This window comes from Sceloporus undulatus, chromosome 3 (assembly GCF_019175285.1).
Source record: "Sceloporus undulatus isolate JIND9_A2432 ecotype Alabama chromosome 3, SceUnd_v1.1, whole genome shotgun sequence".
NCBI classification, from domain to species: Eukaryota; Metazoa; Chordata; class Lepidosauria; order Squamata; family Phrynosomatidae; genus Sceloporus; species Sceloporus undulatus.
Genome location: NC_056524.1, coordinates 183176126 through 183198123, shown reverse-complemented (window position 1 = coordinate 183198123; position 21998 = coordinate 183176126). Strand labels below are relative to the sequence as shown.

The 21998-nt window shown below is 40.5% G+C and overlaps 1 protein-coding gene across 4 annotated transcripts in view; it reads left to right on the top strand.

The window, feature by feature from the left end:
* Nucleotides 1–21998, top strand: part of KNDC1 (kinase non-catalytic C-lobe domain containing 1) — a 103580-nt gene that overhangs the window by 58295 nt on the left and 23287 nt on the right. For all 4 annotated transcript variants that reach the window (XM_042460288.1, XM_042460287.1, XM_042460289.1 and 1 more), the window contains 8 exons: nucleotides 1211–1369; nucleotides 1660–1737; nucleotides 6171–6252; nucleotides 6420–6582; nucleotides 9401–10263; nucleotides 13156–13300; nucleotides 18819–18904; nucleotides 20618–20925. In XM_042460288.1, coding sequence (XP_042316222.1) covers nucleotides 1211–1369; nucleotides 1660–1737; nucleotides 6171–6252; nucleotides 6420–6582; nucleotides 9401–10263; nucleotides 13156–13300; nucleotides 18819–18904; nucleotides 20618–20925 — 1884 coding nt within the window. The remainder of the gene's footprint in view (nucleotides 1–1210; nucleotides 1370–1659; nucleotides 1738–6170; nucleotides 6253–6419; nucleotides 6583–9400; nucleotides 10264–13155; nucleotides 13301–18818; nucleotides 18905–20617; nucleotides 20926–21998) is intronic.

The window sequence follows — 21998 nt, the reverse complement described above, 5'->3', positions numbered from 1 at the left end:
AATAATAATAATAATAATAATAATAATAATAATAATAATAATAATAATAATAATAATAATAATAATATAGGCCAGTGGCCATTGGGAGACAGAGGTAGGAGGAAAGATGTTGCTTAACACTAGGGTGAGTAGATAATCATATGAATGGTGAAAGGAGTTATTGGAATGTAGTGTGACACTGGCTGTGAACCAGAAAAGAGATGTAATAAACTATTCAAGAGCACCCTCATGAAGCATGGGTGTTAACTAGTGTTATAATATGTGTAGTGTGCCAGGAAACATTGTCTCCATTCAACTCAGGGGTCATACAGACTGGCTGCTTGGAGCGGCCTGAGGCTGCTCCAGCCCCAGTTGCCCCTGATTAGCATGGGATCGTGGCGTCCACGTGGCCCACTCCCAATTTGGGATGCCACTACCATCCTGAACAAGACACCAGCAAAGAGAGGACATTCCCTGCTTATTTTATTCCTGGCTTTTCCTGGCCAGGCATGATGTCTGCGTGGCTTCCAACTACTCTGCAGGTGTGTATTGTCTGCTGGAAGTGGCCGGAAGCTGCTCTTTGCTGCCCATCTCTTTGGGGCCTTAGATGGATTGGAGTTTGTGGAAACATTTCAGTTCTGATATTTCTCTGTCCAACCTTCCTTCGTAGTTTTTTCGTTCAAGGACTGATGTTCTTAGGTCCAAGGTGGAATACCCAGGAAGATTGAAATGTTCTGCAACTGTCTTTTGTGTATTCCCATTCCTCATGGTCTCTGGTCCCCAGATCAGACCTCTCTGGTGTCCAGAGTCAATCCAACACTTAAACCACTACACCATGCTGGCCTTCAAATTCACATTTACCTGGATTTAAACTACAGTACTCCCAAATCATTACCAGTAGCAGTGCTCTCCATCAAAGTTGGTTGTGGCATTGTCACTGTGAAGTCAGTTCACAGAATATTCCAGCAGTGGCTAATTAGTGGTTAGGGCATGGTTTCAGGAACCATGAGGAAAAGCTCACAATAACATTCCACTGTATCCTGACCCCAAGGTATGCCCTGGGTAGACTTGGATACCTGTGCTAATGCTAGCAAGAATGTCAGCACAGCCATTTGTAGATTATTATGACCGAAAACAGACTGCTTTAAGTATATTAATTTAAAGCAAGGTGCACTCTAAATGGGAGTTGTCCAGTGACTTACTTGCCTTTTCACTGTGCCATTTCCAACAGGTCTGTATTTACTGTATTGCTGCAATTTTGTGGAGAGCAGCAAAATGTAATTTTCCACCTGATCGCAAACTGGTGTTGCCAAGGAAACTGAAGAATTTCCTTCTGCATATGGCAAGAAGAAAGTCAGAAGACAGGCCTTCTCTGGCAGATGCAATTAAGGTGAATTGAATTAAGCTGTTAGAGATTTTTAAGTAGTTTTATCCTGTTTTGTAGTGAAGATGAATTTCAAATATTTTAGTTAACAGTCTGAAATTAAGTGCAGTCTTGCCTTAATGGGCCCCTTGAGATTATGTGTGTGTGTCTGTTTATAAATAACATTGAAATTTAACCGTTTCAGATTAATTGTATCAAAGTAAACTTCATAAATTAAGAGAATTATAACACCATTTCTGTATTGTTGAAAGTACCACTTTCCCACTTAACATGATTGTGATTTTTCATGTTGTTAGACATGTGGCAACTATCTACTTGAACAAAGTATAAACAGCAAGAAGGTTCTGGCATTTTTACCCAAATATGCCTTTCAGGTATTCATTTTCTGTTTGTTTATGTGTATTTTGTTTATTTATATTTTTATTCCTATTAACTCTTTTCAAATTACACTTGTTACTTGACTCAACAAACTTTTCTTTTTTTGTTTTACATCAGATCAGTAAACAGTTTTCAAACATTGTTTAAAGTCTTGATTATGTGGCATGGTAAAGGAAAAAATAAATATCATCCTCTTCTTTAGTTGCATCTGAAGATTTGTCAGCCTTAATGTTTAGAAAATTAAACATTTTCCTCTGTTTATTACTACCTCTGACCTAAATAAAGATATTATACTGTGCTGGGTATATTGCAAAAAACCACTAATTGTCACATATTTAAGAATAGTTTTCAGCGTCCTTTATGTATCTGCTTTTCTCAGCATTTATAGAATTATTCCATCATGAAAGACAATAATTATCTGTTAGTTAGTATGTGCATCACTACAATATTTGGACTTGATTCAGGTATTTGTAGTTTGCATATTGTTACAGAGGCGCTCCAGACTTGCAGATGCTTTTGACCATACAGTGGGCCCTTCCTTTACATGGGGGATCCATCCCCCCCATAATGGAAAAAAAAGTGTATGCTCGAGCTCCATCAAAAACAACAGGGTGTGTGCATGCAGTGCAGCATAGTGCACACATCATTGTTTTTCCCGCTGCACAGTTTCAGCATAAGCTGAAACTGTGTATGGCATGGGCACACTGTATATTGTTAGTTCTGTTACTTTGTCATTGTCCTGACATCTTACTGCAAAAATTCATTTTGTTCTGGAAGACACAGCCTAAAAGAATGCACAGGATTCTGGATAGAATACTCTAAAGGTTAAAAAGATTAGGTTTCAGGGAAATGAGACACTGGAATCATGTTGTGCGTTAGATTATGTGTATATACACAAAATTTGCTAATCTTGACCCTGGTATAGTTATTTACATGTAATGTTTAAACTGTGTGCTTTATGCAAAGATTTGTGATCTCTATCAGGTTCAGTATCCCTTACACAGAATTCCAAAACCCGAAATATTCCAAAATCCAAAGTTGTCCGCATGAGTGGCTGAGATAGTGACAGGTCTTCTTTCTGATGGTTCATAATACACAAACTTTCTTTCATTCACAAAATTATTTAAAATATTGTTTATAAAACTACCTTCAGGCTATGTGTATAAGGTGTATATGAAACATAAATGAATTTCATGTTCAGAATAGGCCTCATTGTTAGTCAAAGAAAGTGGGAGGGGGGACTAGGGAAAATTAGCTTTTGTAAAAGATGGTTTTACAAAATGTGGTTTTAAAGATGATCTTTAGAACCATTTGCACCTGTGTGTACCAAGGTTTGGGGTGAATTAAGAGTTTTATTTAGAAAAATGCGGAGTGCAATTACATACACAAGATAGCCATTCAAACAGACACTGCATTCAGAGCTAGCCAGAAGGGAAATACGGAAAAGTGATAGCAGAGTTGTAGGGATTTGCGGTGGAGTGATACTATATATACTCGACTATAAGTTGACCTCATGTATAAGTCAAGGGCAGGTTTTGGGTCCAAAATTATGGATTTTGCCATGACTCATTGTTAAGTCGAGGGTAAAACTTGGAGGCTCCTTCAGTGTGTGTATGTGTGTGCACAGCAAGAGAGATTCTAATTGAGGCTTTTTGCTTCAGTGTTTCAACTTCAGTTTCACCCTTGACTCCCCAGACAATAGCAGCCGGTACAGACGGAAGAAGGACTGTTCATTTGTTTAACAGCAGTCAATCACCCAGGACTTTTTCTGTTTCATTCAAGAGAAAAAGAAACATTCTCCCAACCGCGTGGGGAAATCTGAAAGAGCTGCTATCATATTACCTTACCGACTCTTAAATAAGTTGACCTGGGATTGGGGGTCAAATTTGGGGCATAAATTTTTAGTGTTATAAATGAGTATATACAATAATTACCTGTCCAGTGAGTAGACCACAGAAAGCTGGAGTGGCTAAGACTGAGGGCAACACATGAGGAGATGTATGCTGGCTTTGTCTGCAGAGGTTAGGTTTTGGAAACAATACTTATAACTAAAATATAGCCCCAATCAATGGGCTATCTTGCCAGGTAACAAACGCTGGATGTCCTTTCCCAGGAACCCTAGAAATCAACAAAGGGATTCCAGACTGGTTGATGGCTTTAACAAAACAGTGACAAAAACAGTGACTGGATCAGGATATACACAGAATGGACGAACAGGGAAGTTTGACCGAGAATACAACAGGGGATAGGCAGAGAAGTTGGTTTACTGCTTTGGGTGAAAGTAGATCCTTTGCTTCAAGTTGCAAGAGCAAATGCAGATGACTTAGGGAAAGGAAAGAGCGCTTAATACACCCATCTGGATTTGGTTATCTTATTTACTTGGGTGTGCACATGCCTCAGGACACACTCCTTTTCTTCTGAGAACCTGACCTAGTGTTCCTGAGAGGTCATCAATCTCTTAAAACATGTTGTCTCCAGATACGAAATATGCAGACCCAAAATAGAGCGTGGAGTATTCAGGATGTGCTAACACCATCTCCAAGGTATCTCATTATATATATGCAAATATTGTAAAATTAAAAAATAAATAAATCTGAAATCTAAAACACTAGTCCCAAGTATTTCAGATAAGGAATACTCAACTTGTACCCATACTGGCCTATGTTTTCTTTTTGTCCTGACTATAGTAGACCCATTAAATCCATTAGATTTACCTATGTACTGACTCAACATTCAGCAATTAATTGAATGGGTCTACTCTAGTTGGGACTAACCAATAGGATTCCACCCACTATCATTCATGTGCAATTGAAGATACATGTGTTCAGAGTGGGGTGTCTGGGTTTAAAAATTTAAGTACAAGTATTCAATCTTCTTCTTTATAAATCAGTAAAAGCAGAAATGAGGAGTTTGAGGGTCTTCTTTATTGTTTTAAAATTTAAGCAGTTATTTATAAAAGTATAACTGCTACCCTAAAGAGAAATAAATCTTAGCATGGTAGGTATGGCTTACTTCTCCTCTGTAAAGCAGTATGAATTTAACTAGTTCAGTTGTAGGTGTGTAAACAGATTTTTATGTTATTTGTCTACCAAAAACACTATTATGAAATTTTCACAATGTAGTAGAAATATTAACAAATATTTAAAAAAATATTGAGGAGAATTAAGGATGAAAGAGAAAGCAAGAAAGACTCAAAATAGTTTTGCAGTTTAATTTAAAAATAAAGAAGGGGCAGGCTGGAGTTAAGTAAACCAACTATCTGCTTAAGTCAGTTGGCTGTTGCATCACACTGAACTGGAATACAGTTCTAGACCTCATCCGGGCCAATCTTTGGATTCAAAGCTACTGCTGGTTGAAGGCTGTGCTGAACATATTAGGTGTAGCTCTGTCTACCAATGGCTCTCCTTGTTGATGCTTTTTATTTACACACTCTTCTTCCAAACATTCTCAGATTTTCCTCACATGAGTGTAGAAAATGTCCTCTTCAGAATTTCCTGTGATATCTCCTTGGGGATAAAATGGCTTATGCTGTATGGAAGCTAGCCATACCGAAATAAAATGAACACGTATTCATTAGTTCACAAGCACGTGTTTCTTCTGTCCAGGTACAGCTGTACATTTGATTGATAGTCTTGGTCTAAGAGGATTCTTCTGTTTTGGTACAAAATAGGAATACACATTCATACAGCGATTCTCACAGCTATTTGAATATGTATGTACACTGTGAACACATGTACAGTGTGTTGTGTCAACACCCTTCATTTCAAATTGACTAATAAGGAAATTAAATGGAAATTGATTGTAAAATATCAAATTACTTTAATAAGAAGCCTACAGATGCAGCTAAGAATCCATTACATCACATGTTCCTCCACTTATTTCCTTTTCTCCCTCAAGAATTTGGGATGCTAAAAAATATTTTGTCAACTCTGTATATTGTACTTTGCCATGTTTCTGAGCAGTCCTAGACAGCTCTAACTGTGTCCTCCAACCATGTCTTTGTAGAACCTAAAAACTGCCTTTCTTCAAAGTCCTGTTTGCTCTCTTATCTCTGCTAGCCTTGCTTTCTGTAGTTGAGTCTATGCTGTGTGAATACATTTTGGAAGCTGACAATATCAAACTGAGTCTATTAGGACAGCATTGGCTTGTGGGGTTCATGTTCCATTAATTATAAATGTGGAGTCTCATAATATTAAATTACGTGCCTTATGAAAGTGGCAGGAATGTGGAAAGAAGGAGGGGCCTTGAGAATTAATGCCTCCCTTGATTTTCCACGTCTGCTGTTGTCATGGCATCAGAATAGGAGCATGTTGAGCCCTCAGGACAAAGGAGTGCAAAACATGACCAAATAAATGTCTTTATTGTTGCAATTTTTAAAGATGTGTTTCAGATGCATTTTATATATATTTTTATATTGTTTTGCTGCTAGGCTTTCAAAGAAGTGGATTCTTTTAACGATAGCTTGCCTTTCGATTTTCAAAGTGAGAAAAATTCAGTAGATGATAACTTGGGTGAGTACTTCTGTAGACCAGCCAGTATTCCTCCAATGTTCTGTGAGAACACTGGTTGCTATCGAGTCTAGTCCTCTTGGGAAGAAAATTGTTGTATGTCAGCAATTGTTTATCCTGTCTGCTAAATACATTATTTTGTCTTTGACTTCATCCTGTTCGCCTGTTAGGATTTTTACCTATGAACAATGAAAGTAAACTGATAGCAGTGAAAGGACCAGTCCCGTGCCAGCTGCCTTTAAACAGAGGAAGCACGTCATTGCCAAATGCTTTCACTTCTTCAGCAACACACTTTAAGCCTATTATCGTGCATCAAAATACAGATAGTAAAAAGTAAGTGTGTCCCTGTGATGTTTGGACAGTAAAAAGTCATATTAAATGTGGAACAAATTAGGCATTTAAAATAATAATAATATGGTGACTACTTTTTGACCGAAGTGAAGCCAGATATATCCCAAAGATTTCTGTTTCTATCGTAGTTAGTCATGTCTGGCTATGTAGCCTGCTGTTTGCAGATGGGGGCTCTGTTTTGCTACTTATGGCTTTTGGACATCATGCTATAATGCATTAATACAATTCGTTAATGGATTCAATACATGGATTTCTAGTTTTTTATAGTTAGCATTTGGGCTTGTCTCCTGTATCTTATATGCAGAGTTTTTCCAGAAGTTATACAAAAGAAAAATTCTTTACCTCTGTAGTGAACACTTTGTCTGATGTGTTATCAGCTGTTATAGAGGATCTATAGTTACTAGTTTTCATCTAAAAATTATTTCCATCCCAATTCTTACTTTTTTCATAAATTATTCTAACCTAACACAAAATTTTCTAGTTTTTGGGGGGGGCCAATTTTTATTTTACTTACCAAGAGCGTAGTGCATCTTCTGTACATCAAAAGAAAACAATTTTCACTTACCTCCCATATTCATATTCAATGAGGAGCATCACCCAAGAAATTCACTGTCATCCCCAATAGTGGTTGTTGCACTTATTCAATGTGGTTTTGTCGGATCTGTTTTAAAGCTACCGAGACTAGTGGTGACCGTCACTTCTTTGGTAAGCAATTGCATTGTTATCAGCTCTGTGAACAAGTGTTTTCTTTTTATCTGTTCTAAATCTGTTCCTATTCATCAGGCTGACTGAATTATTTTGCTTTTTACAGTATATTGTGAAAGCTTTTCTTCTTGCTATGCCATTCATAATGCTATAAACCTGTGTGTCTTCTCTTAGTCATATCACCTTTTTCTTTACTGAAGCAAAAAGCCCTTGCTGCTTTTAACTTCTGATTGTTTTGACTCATTTATCATTGTAGTTGCTATTTTCTGCCCTTCAGTTCTGTAAAAGTGAGCTCAGAGCATTTGAGACTGGATGTTAAAAATGATGTGCATGTTGCAAATCCTATACTAGTACCTAGACCAGGTACATGGTTGCATAAATCAGCAGCAGAAGTTAAAGAAAGAAACCAGCTGTTTCTGGTTTGGGGTGGGGGGAAATCTAACATTTTCATTACAGATGGAAAGGCCTGGAAAACCCCCAGAAAAAACAGTTTTTCCCTAAAGCTTTATTTTTTGGAATTATTGAAAACTCGGGATAACAAAATATTTTCTTTAAGATTGAAAAATTAAAAATTTAAAACATGGTGTTCATATATTTATTCCAATCCCCACCATTATTTCCAACATCTATGTAGCAGGTATACATTTAGGTAAGACAGTATGTAGCAGTGTTACTCAAAGTAGTCACGGTTATCTGTACGTTAACAGCAGGGTGTGAACCACTGGCTGCTGGTGCGTGGCAAATTTCCAGGGAAGAAAGAAACAGTTGTACCCAATGGGCATAAACATAGTACTCGTCGCTGGTACCTGGCACATTAAAAGGGGAAAGAAAATATGAGTTTGCTTGTATCAGATAGTTTGAGAAGCACTGATGTACAATACCAGATTATTGTAATTCCTGACCCTGGTTTTCTTTTTTCTCTAGGACCACCTTCAGTTCTTTTTATGGGATGGGTGCTTTATGTCCACTTGACACAGGCTAGAGGAGATAAAATAATATTCTTTGTTTTTGCTGCTGTTGATGGTTCCTTCTGTTCATATTGGGCTTGTTTGTTTGTTTGTTTGTTTTTTGCTTGATTTTCATAAACTAACAAAAGCAAAGAGGTCCCTAACCTGAGGGCAGGGAACCGTCCAATTAATAAGATTGTATGTACAGCGCTGTGTAAATTTACAACGCTTTATAAATAAAGGTTAATAATAATAATAATAATAATAACAGCAAGTCTTTCTTACAGTTCAGGACTTGGTAGCTCCTTTTGTAGGGAAACATAAAATTTTAAGAGAGGATTCAATTTTTGATTATTTTCTGAATAAACTGTACTTTTATTATACCAAACAAATGCCAAACCACATTTTATGTCTGGAAAGGTTGCTAACACAGCTTTTTTCCTCCAACTGTTCTGAATCCTCCCCCCCCCCCCATAGTTTTCATTTTTTTGTTTTTGTTTTTTTGTTTTTTTGCAAATTTTATCTCTAGTTTAGTGAATCGGTTTTCACTTAAAGCAAGAGGCACAGAGAGCAATCACCTTATTTTAAAATAAAATAACACTTTCAGGAAGCTCTTGGGTTCATGATTCTGCTTTAAAACCTGAAAGTCAAAAATTTTAGTCAGCAGCTGCGTGGAGCAGCTGTGTTGCTCACCCTTCTTCTAGATGGACAGAGTTATCATTTTGAAACTTCTCATTTTATCTTGAATATCTTAATAGGTGCTAAGAGATGGAGACCTGCAACAAAATTTGAGAATTGTCCCTGAACTCCAGACAGACTGAAACTGAAACCTTATTGAATTTTTGAAGAAACCCTTTCCTACGCCCTCTTAAAATCTTTCTGCCCAGTGCTAGTGTTTAAGGGCTCAGTATCATGGCAAGCTGCATGTCCACCCCTAAAAAAAACTATGGGGCTGTACACATAGCCCCTAAGGAATGGTGCGATGCCAGCCATTTCCTAGCTGGATCAGGGCCGTGTCAACCACACAGCTGTTTTGACACAGCTGTTCCAAGACTCCTGTAAATTAAAGACACTTGTTGAAATTCTTCATGTTTTAGACAGGTTTGGGTTCTGTTTGTTTCTTACAAAACATCATGCCTATTTTTCAGAAATACCACTGCATCTGTGATGGTACAGCATGAAACAACTGTGGAAGGAGTGGTACCTGTGAATAAGAAAAATTCAATGCATTTACAAATTGAAACTGAAAATGAAGAAATTGAAGACTGTGACATGCCAGCTACTTGTATGACACCTGATATTCTGGCATATGATACTCAAAAATATTCAAAGACTAGTTCATCCATGGATAAATTACCATTGCTCTCTAAATCTTCATGTGTCTCTCAAGAGATGTGTATTTCACAATCACCTTCTTCCAGTATTTCCAACTGTACTGTGCCATCTAATATGACTTTTATAAAGAACTTTCTTTTGAAGCAGGACCCAGAGACAAGGGTCTTAACGCTTGTACCAGTACAGATAGCTGTGTCAGAGCAAATATCAAATAAACCCCTCCATTCAAAAACAGCTTACAGTTGTTCCAGTTTGCATGTCCTCCTCTCAGATTCTATAGTGAGCTGTGCTGCTGACAAAGCCCTACATCATAAATCATCTGTAAACAACCTGAGAAATTGCAAGCATGCAAATGAATTTTGGGACACAAAAGCCCAGATTAACAGTTTCCCCTCAGCAACAATTAATAAAGAGACTCAAACGAAGTGTTCTGAAATGGATGCATCCCACATACTTAGTAATGAGTCCAGTACAGCTGCAGAGACCAGTGTCCCCTTATTGGATCATACATCACATACCTACATGGATCAGAATTCTGCTTCTCCAGTCACACTAGGAATGTCATATGAAAATAATGGGATAAATGAAGCTATCTTGAAGAACATGGTGCATCTCATGAAAGAAGAGTTCTCTTTTAGTGGATTCTGTAAAAATACAGATGAAGTTCTGGCTATAGGTATGCAAAAAATATGATATACCATCTCAATAGACAGATTGTCAATAATAATAATAATAATAATAATAATAATAATATAGTTTATTTATACCTCCCGCCTCGCCCACGGATCGAGGTGGGATTACAACCTTAAAAGACATTTAGTACAATTTACAATCAATACAACAATAAAATACTAACACTGAATTTACCAAGAATTCCTATTCTCTAAAAATTACAATTCGTTCATTAGCCAACAATCAGAGTCAAGGAAGAGCAGTCGTCATAACCTTTTTATATGGAATTCAGTGGATAAGCCCACCGGAAGAGATCCGTTTTGAGTGCCTACTTAAAGGCCTCTAAGGTAGTAATGAGCTGGATCTCTTCCGGTAGGTCATTTCATAATCTTGAGGCCGCGGCAGTGAATGCCTTATGTGAAGTTGTCATTAACTTGGTATTATAATATTCTAGTAAGAACTTCCCAGATGTTCTAAGAGTGCGGGGCAGATTATGTAGGGAGAAGCGCTCCCGCAAGTAACTCAGGCCCAAGCCATGTAGGGCTTTAAAGGTGATAACCAACACTTTGTATTGCACCTGGAAGTAATTGGCAGCCAGTGAAGATATTTCAGTACTGGTGTTATATGGTCAAACCTAGATGTTCCGGTGACCAATCTGGCTGCTGCATTTTGAACCAGTTGACGCTTCCAAATTTGGGATGTCAACTGTAAGGACGGATCCAGGAAAACTCCCAAACTGCAAACCTCGTCCTTTAGGGGAAGTGTGACCCCATCCAGGGCTGGGTGACAAAACTCCATCCCTGGACTTGGGGTACCTATCGCGAGTACCTCCGTTTTCTCTGGATTCAGTCTGAGTTTGTTTTCCCTCATCCAGCCCATTACTGATCCAAGACAGGCATCCAAAGGAGAGATGCCATCCCTAGTCACTGCAATAGTCAGGGACATAGAGAAATAAATTTGGGTGTCATCAGCGTACTGATGACACCACAACCCATGTCTCTGATGATCTCTCCCAGCGGCTTCATGTAAATGTTGAAAAGCATGGGGACAGAATGGCGCCCTGAGGGATGCCAGATGTCAGCTCTCTCTTGGAAGAGCAGCTGTCCCCCAGCATCACCATCTGGAATCTGCCCAAGAGGTAGGAATGGAACCACTGGAGCACAGTGCCCCCAATACCTAACTCCCTCAGGCGTTACAGAAGGATATCATGGTCTATGGTATCGAATGCCGCTGAAATGTCCAAGAGCACCAGCAGGGTCACACTTCCCCTGTCGATGCCCAGACGGAGATCATCAACTAAGGCGACCATGGCGGTCTCAACTCTGTATCCCACCCTGAAACCAGTTTGAAATGGGTCTAGATAATCGGCTTCATCCAAGACAGCTTGGAGCTGGAAGGCGACTGTCCTCTCGATCAGCTTGCCCAAAAATGGTAAAAGAGACCGGTCTATAATTGTTTCTCACCAGGGGATCCAGGGAGGGTTTTTTTCAAAAGCTAACAACTGCTTGCTTTAATTGTGATGGAAATCTTCCCTCCCTGAGGGATGCACTGATTATAGATTGTAGTAATGTTTTTGTTGCATCCCCTCCCTGGCCAGTCAACCATGATGGGCAAGGATCGAGAGGGCACGTCGTCCTGACACATCCAAGAATCTTGTCCATCAATATTTACAAACTCAAAATGATCCAGTTTAACAAGGTCCACAGAGTCACTGGATATCTCTCTTCCCATCTCTGCTATAATGCTGGCGTCCAGATCAGCCCTTATCCGAGAGATTTTATTGGCGAAAAAGTTATTAAAAGCATCACAGCAAACTTTAGTTGGTTCAAATAATATGTTTAGGGTGGGGGATGGTTGAGTTAGCTCTTTGACCACTCTAAACAGCTCTGCGGACTCAATACGTGCAGCATAGAAGGAATTCTTTGCTGCATCTATTGCCACTCCATAAGACTTCAATAAGATCTCATGGAGTGTCTTGTTGGATAAACGTTGATGTTTCCGCCAGCGACGCTCTAGTCGTTGCACAGTCCGCTTCATTTTACGAAGATCTTCAGTGTACCATGGTTTTTTATTAGGAGCGGGCTGGAAAGGACACTCAGGAGCGATGCTGTCTATAGCCCTGATAAGATTGCTTTTCCAGGTATCAACCAAGGCATCAACAGAATCGCCATCATTCCCAACCATATATCCCTCTAGGGCTTCCTGGAACCTTTTGGGTTCCATCAGCCTTCGCGGGCGGACCATTCTAATAGGTCCTCCACCCCTGAGGGGGATCTGGGTAAGTCCCACCTTGACCAGAAAGTGATGCGTCCATGATAGAGCAGAGGTATAATTTACCTCCACCCATGGGTTTGTAGTAGCCATTTTTATTTATAATTGTAGTAGTTCTGACTACTACAAGATCCTTACTACTTTTAGGCCTAGAGGATAACAAAATCTATGGGGTTTACCTAAGTGTTGTCTTAACATCTTCTCATTTTGTGGATTAAGTTTTATGTAGAAAGAAAGGTTTCTCTTGCTGGGGCTTACCCCTTACTATAGCTCTATGCAGGATTTTAGAAAATCTTTGTAGGTCTCAGATGTTCTTTCATTTCTCCAAAGAACTTAGAGCAGTGGTTCTCAACCTTCCTAATGCCGCAACCCTTTAATACAGTTCCTCATTTTGTGGTGACGCTCCAACCATAAAATTATTTTCATTGCTACTTCATAACTGTAATTTTGCTACTGTTTTCTGATGGTCTTAGGTGACCCCTGTGAAAGGGTTGTTCGACCCCCAAAAGAGTTGCGACCCACAGATTGAGAACCACTGATTTAGAGTAAGTCTGTCCTTCCAAAAGAGATTAGTTGTTGTTTTTTAATATAAAATCTAAATTCACTGTTTTATTTCCTAAACTAGGTAAATATATTTTTGGTTTAAAGGATCTGCAGTATAATACCTTTCGTACTGTAATCTCTGAAGAATTTTGTGACTTTTACTGGGAAGAAAAATTACTAGCAAACCTTTATGATGCAGCAAATGGCAGATCTCCTCTGTCTGTAAAGTAAGTGATTTCAAATGTCATTAACTGTTCCTTCTGACTTCATACAATAGCAAAATCTTTTTGTTATCATATATGACTGGAAATGAGTAGCACCCCTTCTCCAGAGATGTTTTGGGCTTCCTTGCTTCTGCCTGCAAGAACAAATACAAATCCTACTTCCTGGTATATTGAGTTTACAGGTTCATTAATATGTCCCTTTTTCTCTGTGGAGCTCTGAATAACATAGCTGGAATTATCCCATTTTGTATTCACAGCAACCCAGTGAGGTAGGTTATATAGAGAGGAAAGTACAGGGCTAAGTTTAACCAATGAATGTCACAGCTAGCTGCTATGAATAGCTAGGAAATTTCTGCAGTTTATATATAGTTGGCATACTACACCATTTCACCATTTTAAAAATATCAAATGGAAGTGAAGGTGAAATTAACCCTTCTCACCCTGTTCTTTTGCTCACAGTTTTAACTTGTCTGGATTCAGCTTTGTTTTTCCTCATCTAGCACATTACCTCCTTCAGGCATTAATTCAGAAGAGACACACTGTCCTTAACTGAGTCTAATTTGGAAGCATGGACAAATATATTTGGGTATCATCAGGATATTGATAGAACTGCTGCCCCAGTCCAGATGGTATCTTCCAGTGGTTTCATGTAGATGTTGAATAGTATTGAGAATAGGATGGCACTTTGTAGTGTGCCATATAATAGCTCCTTTTTTGAGGAGCAGTTATTCCCAAGCACCACGATCTGGAACCAGCCTGAGAGTTAGGACTGGAACCACAGAAACACCGTGCCTCCAATCCCCAAATCCCCCAGGCATTTTAGAAAGATACCATGATCAATTGTATCAAACACCACTGAGATGTCCAAAAGCACCAGCAGGGACACACTCCCCCTGTCAATGCTCAGGCAAAGATCATCCACCAAAGCAACCATATGTCCTGGTTCACCAAACGCCCACACAGGAAGGCTGAGAGGGAATCTCTGATTGATAATGCAGGCAGAGGCAACTGCACTCATCCCTCCATATTTGTGGCTATGATATTTGCAGATATGATTAACACATTCTCTCCAGAAATATCTAGGCCCTCCAGTACAACTCTGTGTCAACTTTAACTAAAAATTGCACTGAAAGACCTAGAGATTCCTAGAGTGAATACTCTACTAGGCATTTGTAGCTTCTCCAGTGCAGTTATATGGTCACTGTCTGTCAGATGTAGACCACAGAGTTGCACTGGAGGAGCTAGAGATTCCTAGAGAGTTGTCCTCTCAGGTAAAAACATGGTGGTTTTGTTATTTGCCATTTTTCCATATTCACAGGAGTCTTGTGCCCCTAACCCTAGAGAATATGGAGGGACAAGTGTAATCAGAAGCAGACAGAAAGTGCCCTTGCCTGTGAGAGTGATTAAGAGAAAGGCATGGGTCAAGCAGTCCAAGTCAAGGGAGGCAACAGGAATCAAGGTCAACATGGTCCAAAGGTCAAAGAAGCCAGGAGGTCTCAAGTAGGAATGCAGGAGTCTAGAAACAGGTAACAAAAATACTGACTAGAAAACAGACAAGTTGCTTCTAGCAACTCTTTAGGGAAACTCAGCTCTTAAATGTCCTGATACCAGCTGGTTCTAATCAGAGTTTGATTGCTTGTTACTTAGCCTGCATCTTAACTCTATCCTTTGTTGGATCCTTTTGTTCCTCCTCCTTAATTGAGGACTTAAGACCCCAGCCGTGGTCCCTGTCTCATCAGCAGGTGAGTCTTGCCCTTGTCCTGCTGGCTGAGGCTGCAATTCCACAGGATGAGCTGGCTGGAGCTGTTCAGCAGGGAGGGCTTGCTGCTCTGCAACAGGGAGAGCTGCAGGCTGTTCCCTGCCTGGAAGACATGCCTGAGTCCCTTCCTCAGCCTCCTCATCAGACTCTTCCTCCAAGTCCCGGTCCTGCAGCTTTTGGCCCATGACACCATAGCAGTCTCAACTCCATATCCTACTCTGAAGCTGATTTGAAATGGATGTAGATAATTTGTTTGATCCAAAATACCTAGAGTTGGAAATCAACTGCCCTCTCAACCATCTTGCCCTGGAAAGGGAGATTTGATACTGGTCTATAGTGCTTAGGATTGGAGTGTTGCTTTGGCGTGACTTCCAGACTCTTAGGACCCATGCATCATTTAAACAGCATACCTCCAAAGAGACCCAAAGAAGCTTTATTTTGGCCTGTCTGTATCAAGCCAAAGATGTTCTCTATAGCCTGTCTTGTCAGATATAAATTGAGTTTTCTACCATCTGCACTCTAGTTGTCCTTCCCATTTCAGTTCCCTGAGGTCATCTGTATACCATAGGGCCCAATTAGTAATGGGCCGGGGAGAACATTTGGGAGCAATTGTGTCAATAGCCTTAGTCAAATCTTGATTCCATTTATTGACCAGGACTTCAACAGGATTGTTGGTGGTATCAGCCATATGACCCTCTAAAGCAGCAGTTCCCAACCTTTGTTGGACCGCGACCCCTATTGCGGCCGAAAGTCCCACCCGGCGGCCTCCCTGATTGGTTGGGAGGCCAAGAAGGGGCTGGACTTCCGGCCGCCTACAAGCCCCAGTGTCCTTTGTGGTGAGAAGTCCCACCTCTTCCCGGCCTCCCAACCAATTAGGGAGGCCGCCGGCCGGAAGAAGGGACGGGACATCTGGCCGCAAAGACTGCTGGAAGGCCCTCCGCCTCCTCTTCCTCACCCCTTCTCCTCCTCCTCCATCTCCGTGCCGGCCAAGCCTGCTCTGGCCTGCCGCTGCTGCCATCGGAGGAGGAGGCATGCCCATGCGGTAGCGGTGCCGGCACCCACGGGTAGGAGGGAAGGGGGAGGAGGCAACCCCGTCCCCGCGTGGTGGTGGCGCTGGTGCCAGCACCTGCAGGGAGGAGGGGAGGAGGATGCAGCTCCGTCCCCGTCCCTGTACGGTGGTGGCGCCAGCGCCAGCATCCATAGGGAAGAGGGGAGGAGGAGGCAGCCTCGTCCCCGCATAGTGGCGGCCCTGGCACCCACAGTGAAGAGGGGAGGAGGAGGCGGTGTCCCCATCCCTGTCCCAGCACAGCCGTGGTGCTGGCTCCAGCACCTGCTGAGAAGAGGGGAGGAGGAGAAGGAGGCAGCCCTATCCCCGTGCAGTGGCGGCGCTGGCACCCACGGGGAAGAGGGGAGAAGGAGGCAGCCCCGTCCCCATCCCCGGACGACGCCGGCACCCACAGGGAAGAGGGAAGTGTCCGGGAATGCTGCCAGCACACACGCTGATAAGAGTAACTCAGCCAAGGCAAGAAGGTAAACAGCCAACAGACAGTTTATGTACAACAGACCTTCTGTCCGAATAGGGTGAGTCACAAGCCAATCCAGATTCAGGATTTCAGAAATCACAAATACCAGTTCAGTCCGAGGTCGAGGATGCCAGAGGGTTTTGGTTGCCAAGTCCGTTCCGAGGTCGTAGGTTCAAGAGTAGTAAAAGGTCTAAGACGCCAAGAGTCCACGGACAAGATCCAGAGAAGCTAGAGCCAGCAGCATTCACTAATGTAAGCACAATAATCTCTGACGAACACTCAGCGTGTCCCAGGTGGTTTATATGTCACTCCCTTGACCCAGGTGCTGTTTGGCTAATGAATGCTTCTCTGCAAGCCTTTTGGAGCGATGAAGGCATGCCCTTCCTGCTCTTCGCTGACTTAAGGGAGGAATCTCCATGCTCTGCTGCTCTAAATCTCCCAAATCTGGCCTTTCCACTGGGGCAAGGCTGGGCTGCTGAGCCTCAACCACAGGGGCTGGGAGAGCAGAGCTGGAACCTGGCAGAGCAGAACTGGGGCCTGGCACAGCCTCAGGTTCCTCCTGTACCTGAGGAGCCAAGTCCTCCTCATCGTCCTCTGAGTCCTCCTCTTGGCTGGCCATGACAGGGAGGAGGAGGAGGCAGCTGCGGCCATCATTGGCACCCGCAGGGAAGAGAAGAGGAGGAGGAGGAGGCAGCCCCGTCCCTGCATGGTGCCAGCGCCAGTACCCATGGGGAAGAGGAAGAGGAGGCAGGGGCAAATCCCAACCTGGCGACCCGCAAGAAACAGGTCACGACCCCCATGTTGGGAACCCCTGCTCTAAAGCATTCTAGAATCCTAAAGGTTCCATTAGCCTTTTAGTGCTGACCTTCTTAATAGGTCAAACACTCCATAGTGGCCATGATACTAAGTGTAACTAGAAAATTATCTGTCCATGACAACTTGGAAGTGTTAATCACCTCTGCCCACAGATCTTTATGCTCTGAGCTGAAGCCAGCATCAAGGGTAGACATATGTGTGGATATAAACATGACTAGGCCCATGATAGACTATAAAACACTCTGTAGTTGTGAGTGCAAGCTGTTGTAAATTCAAAAGTGGAGCCTCTTCCTCATCCTGTGCACTTTGTTCTCTGAGGACAAATTAGATTCAAATACATTAACCAAAGTTATTTGCCTTCTTACCTTTAGCAAGAAAGACTCAATTTCATAGCAGCTTGTATCACAGAATGTCTCTTGTTTGATAACAGAAGGGTATAATACAGAATACTGGCATCTATTCATTAACACAACATGCTTTAATAAATACCTGTTTCTATGAAAAAGAAGTTATTTGTGAGGTATAGGTTCTGAAAGTATCATAGTATTAATTTTTATTATTATTATTGGTGTAATCAGTTAATATAACTATACATACAACTGAAAATGTGTTGGGAATTGATTTTTGAGCAAAAAGCTTGGAAAATGTCAAATAATTTGTAATGCCTTTCTAAAACACACATGCACACAATCTCTTTAGTATCTTGTTTACCTTGTTCTGTATTCTGCAAGGAAAGTGGTTTTCAAACTATCTATTTTCAGGGAACTTTTCCATTTACTTGTCTGTCACTGAATTTTTGGTGCGTTGAAGAAGACTCTCTAGAGCATGTGCTAAATTGGTCCATGAGGTGTGCTGGTCCATCTAGGTCTGCTAGGCCCTTCTTATGTGAACAGAAACCTTGGAATATATTTAACTCTACTTTGTTGCTAGGCATTTCAATAGAGTATTAGTAATGGTAATCTAGGGAACCTTTTTCTGCCATTGCTGCTCTTCTCATTGCGAGTTTCTGGATGTGCGTCTAAGCAAAGCCAGAATTTCCCAGAACACTTTTTGAAGGCCATTGCTCTAGTAAAAATCCTACCAGAAATTCCTGACAGATTTCTTTGGCTATACACATTTGAACTTTTCTTTTGGCACAAATGTTTTAACTCTCACTCTGTCAGTTCACATAGCTGACATTGGCTCTATAGCATCTGCTTTCTCCATTAGCATCTCTTTAACTTTTCTGAGAAGTATATCAGGATATCCAGAGAATGGGCCCCATTGATATGATCATACAAGGCCATTACAGTGTCATTTTCTGAAGACTAATCATTCACATAATTCCCTTCTGCATGTATCAGGCTTTTCACCAAACAAATATTTCTTGTATAAATGGGAAAAAGTAGTTGCTTTTTCTTCTCTGTTTCTCCCTGCTTTTCAGGATGGATGAAACAAAAAATGGTAGCAAGACATTTCAAGGCCAAAACAAACCTAAAGACTTTCTGAATACTGGTGAAGAAACAAATGGTAAGAAAAGACCAGTGGGCATATTTTGTGTTGTGGATAATGAAACCAAAAGGTGTTAGCCTGATGTTATTGATTCAGGTTAGCAATCTCCACTTCTCAAGTGTCTTTACTCTAAATAAAGCAAAGAGGAGAAGTGATAGAATTTCCAAGGCAGGCAGGTGATCAAGTTCATAGGAGATGCTTGGTATATGGAGAATTGGCAGTAACATCTCCTAATCAAAGATGAAAGCTTCCTTTAGTGTGTCATCACCTACCTTGAAATATGAATCAGACTGGAAGCTATAGCTTTTCTTCAAGTTAAGATAATGCCACATATTACAAAGATGTAGACTTGATGTCGTTAGCAGTGCTTATTGTGACTTCTGATAAAACTGCACACGTGGAATGAATGTCTGATCTGAATTTATGCTGTCATCCAATATTTGCATTTTTGAATGTTCAGAGCCTGCATAATTATTGGCTTCAAAAATGTATTGAAGTGCATTTAAAAATGCTTATTTTGATAGCAAAAAATGTCTAAAATACATAGTGAAATATGAATTGTATAGAATTGTTAAAATCCAAGGTTAATGTGGAACAAGTTGGGATACACTTACTGATTAGCACTTGAAAAAGTGACCATTGTTGAAAAGGGACTAATTTTATCTGCCACATACAGAAATCCACTTGTTCATAATATTCCAAAATAACTGTGACACCTTCTGAGTTCTAAACCAAATTGCCACCTCACCTCCATTATGAAGGTTATATTGGAAAAGGTGAGCAAAACTCCACCCTTTTGCCACTTGAATTTAATCATTCTGGTTTTGTTGATTACTTAGAGCAGCATATTTTTGTTTTGATTACATTTAATTATTTTAAGTAGGTACTCTGCCCCTTTCTAGCTTAAACTGGCTTGATGAATCTGTCTTGATGAATTCATACCTTCCCCCAATATTTCACAGATGAAAACTGGGATGTAGGTAGCCAAGCAACCTCAGACGATGGTCAAGATGGCAAAAGTTATTAATGAAGAAGAGCACACAAACTAAGAGAAGCTGCAGCAGTTTGCTTTTGCTTCCATACTGGGAAGGGCAAGATTCTGCCCTCTCTTCTCCTTTTCCTTTCCACTACTTTTGCACTTTTAACTCATTTTGCACCAGTTGAAGCAAACTGAGGACAAAAGGAGAAAGTGGGAGGAGTGAAAATGGGACATTTTGAAAGCAGCTGAAAATGTGGGGAAACAGAGGGTTAATCAGGAATGTCCAAGCCAAACAGGGGTAGTTGGGAAAGGTGTGTGACCTAGAGTTGATGAGAGTATTATGGTTTGCAGCAGAAGAAATGCAAGGACACAGTGACTGTAAGCTTACTATTGGACTGTAAGCTTACTATTTTCCAAAAAGCCAGGAGAGTAAAGCAACTTTAAACTTCATTGGGAAAAGCCATTCTATAAGCTTTATGCAGCTGCAATTCAGGGATGTGCAAGGTGTCCTCCATGAAGTATAGGTGTATCTTGGCAGATCATAAAAGAGTGATGTGCTCATATAGGAAAAGGTGGCCTAGTCATGAGAGTTTCCAGCTATGAACAGTTGCAAAACCTGGCATGTATAGGAAAGAAATATAAATGAAAATTCATGTACAAATCAGCTTGACAATGATTGAACATGATGCCATCCAATATGTTATCCCTTCTAATGCTGTCTGCTGTGGTTTCTGTTGCTGATATGGATACAGATGACCTTCCACAAGATTATACTGAAAATGAAGTCAGAAGAGAAATGGAAGGAGAATATCTGCAGACCAATACAACCTACATCTCTCCAGGTTTGCCAGAAGACAATCAAAGCCAAAAAGAATTTATAGTACACAGGGAGGAAAATATTTACACTGGAATGTCCTGCTTGTCTGAACTCAGTGGATTTTGTCCTGGTTGGAGAAGTGCATTCTATAGTTCAGAATGTTTTAGTTTGGAAGTTCATGACCACATTAGAAAACTTGGAAAGAGAAAGGATGGGACTCAAAACATAGGTGCTAAAATAATGGTAGGTATTCTGATTTTCCAAGACTGGAAAAAACTTTTTGGATACATAAATTTGGAAAGCTTTTGATTCTTTTTAAATTAAATTAGTGCCTGTATATATATCTTCCATAAAGTGTGTATTCCATGCATTTAAGATATTAGATGTCCTCCTCCATTTCCTTCAGTCTTTTAAAGTCTGGCTTCTCTAAAACCTACAATCCTCACTTTTCCAAGATCCAATTCGTGGTGCAGTGTAGGATGTGCAGTCTGCTGTATCAACACGGTATGTTGAATGGTATTGTTTGCAGGGAACCTTTGGTCTTTATTTTAGTGCTAAGAAAAACAGAATGGTGAATCAGTTGTGAATCTGTTTAAATTTTTCTCCCTGAATATATAGGTAGGCAGATTGGTTTGCAGAAGAAAACAAGACCTTTTGAAACTGCTGTCTTGTTTATATTCTGAATTGTTTAGTAGAGGTTCACAACCAGCTACTCTGTACTTATAAAGAAGATTTTGTGTATGCCTACAATGAGACTCACATTTCATCTGTTGAGCTTACAGAACTTTTAACACAATTTTGATACAGAAATCTCTGCCTACAAGGTTGAGTATTTAACTGACTCATAATTTTAGGAACATGTTTTGAATTGATAGTAATTATTTTGCTTTGGAGTATGTACTTAAATGTCATCTCTGCTCATAAGAAAAACGGTATTAGTTCACCTAGTGCTTGGTGTCATTATCAAAGAAACAGAACAATTTTAGCCTTTAGGCATCTCTAGCTTCAGAGAGAGCTTAGCTAGACGGACAACAAAATATGCCCCTTACTTTAACAGATCAAAAGCTTGTGTTGAGGTAAACTTGAGGATTTCTTTTCAACCCAGAAGGCTTACCCTTGACTTGTGTGAATTCTCATATTTACTTCATCTCACAAAGCACTTTTCAACATACAGACAGGCATATAATATATAATACCACACTAAAAATACAAAAAAATACATTAAGCACAACCCTCTCCCTTATCAAACTACTGTATTGTGTTTAAGAAATCATTCTAGATACACTGGTGCCTCGGGTTACGAAATTAATTCGTTC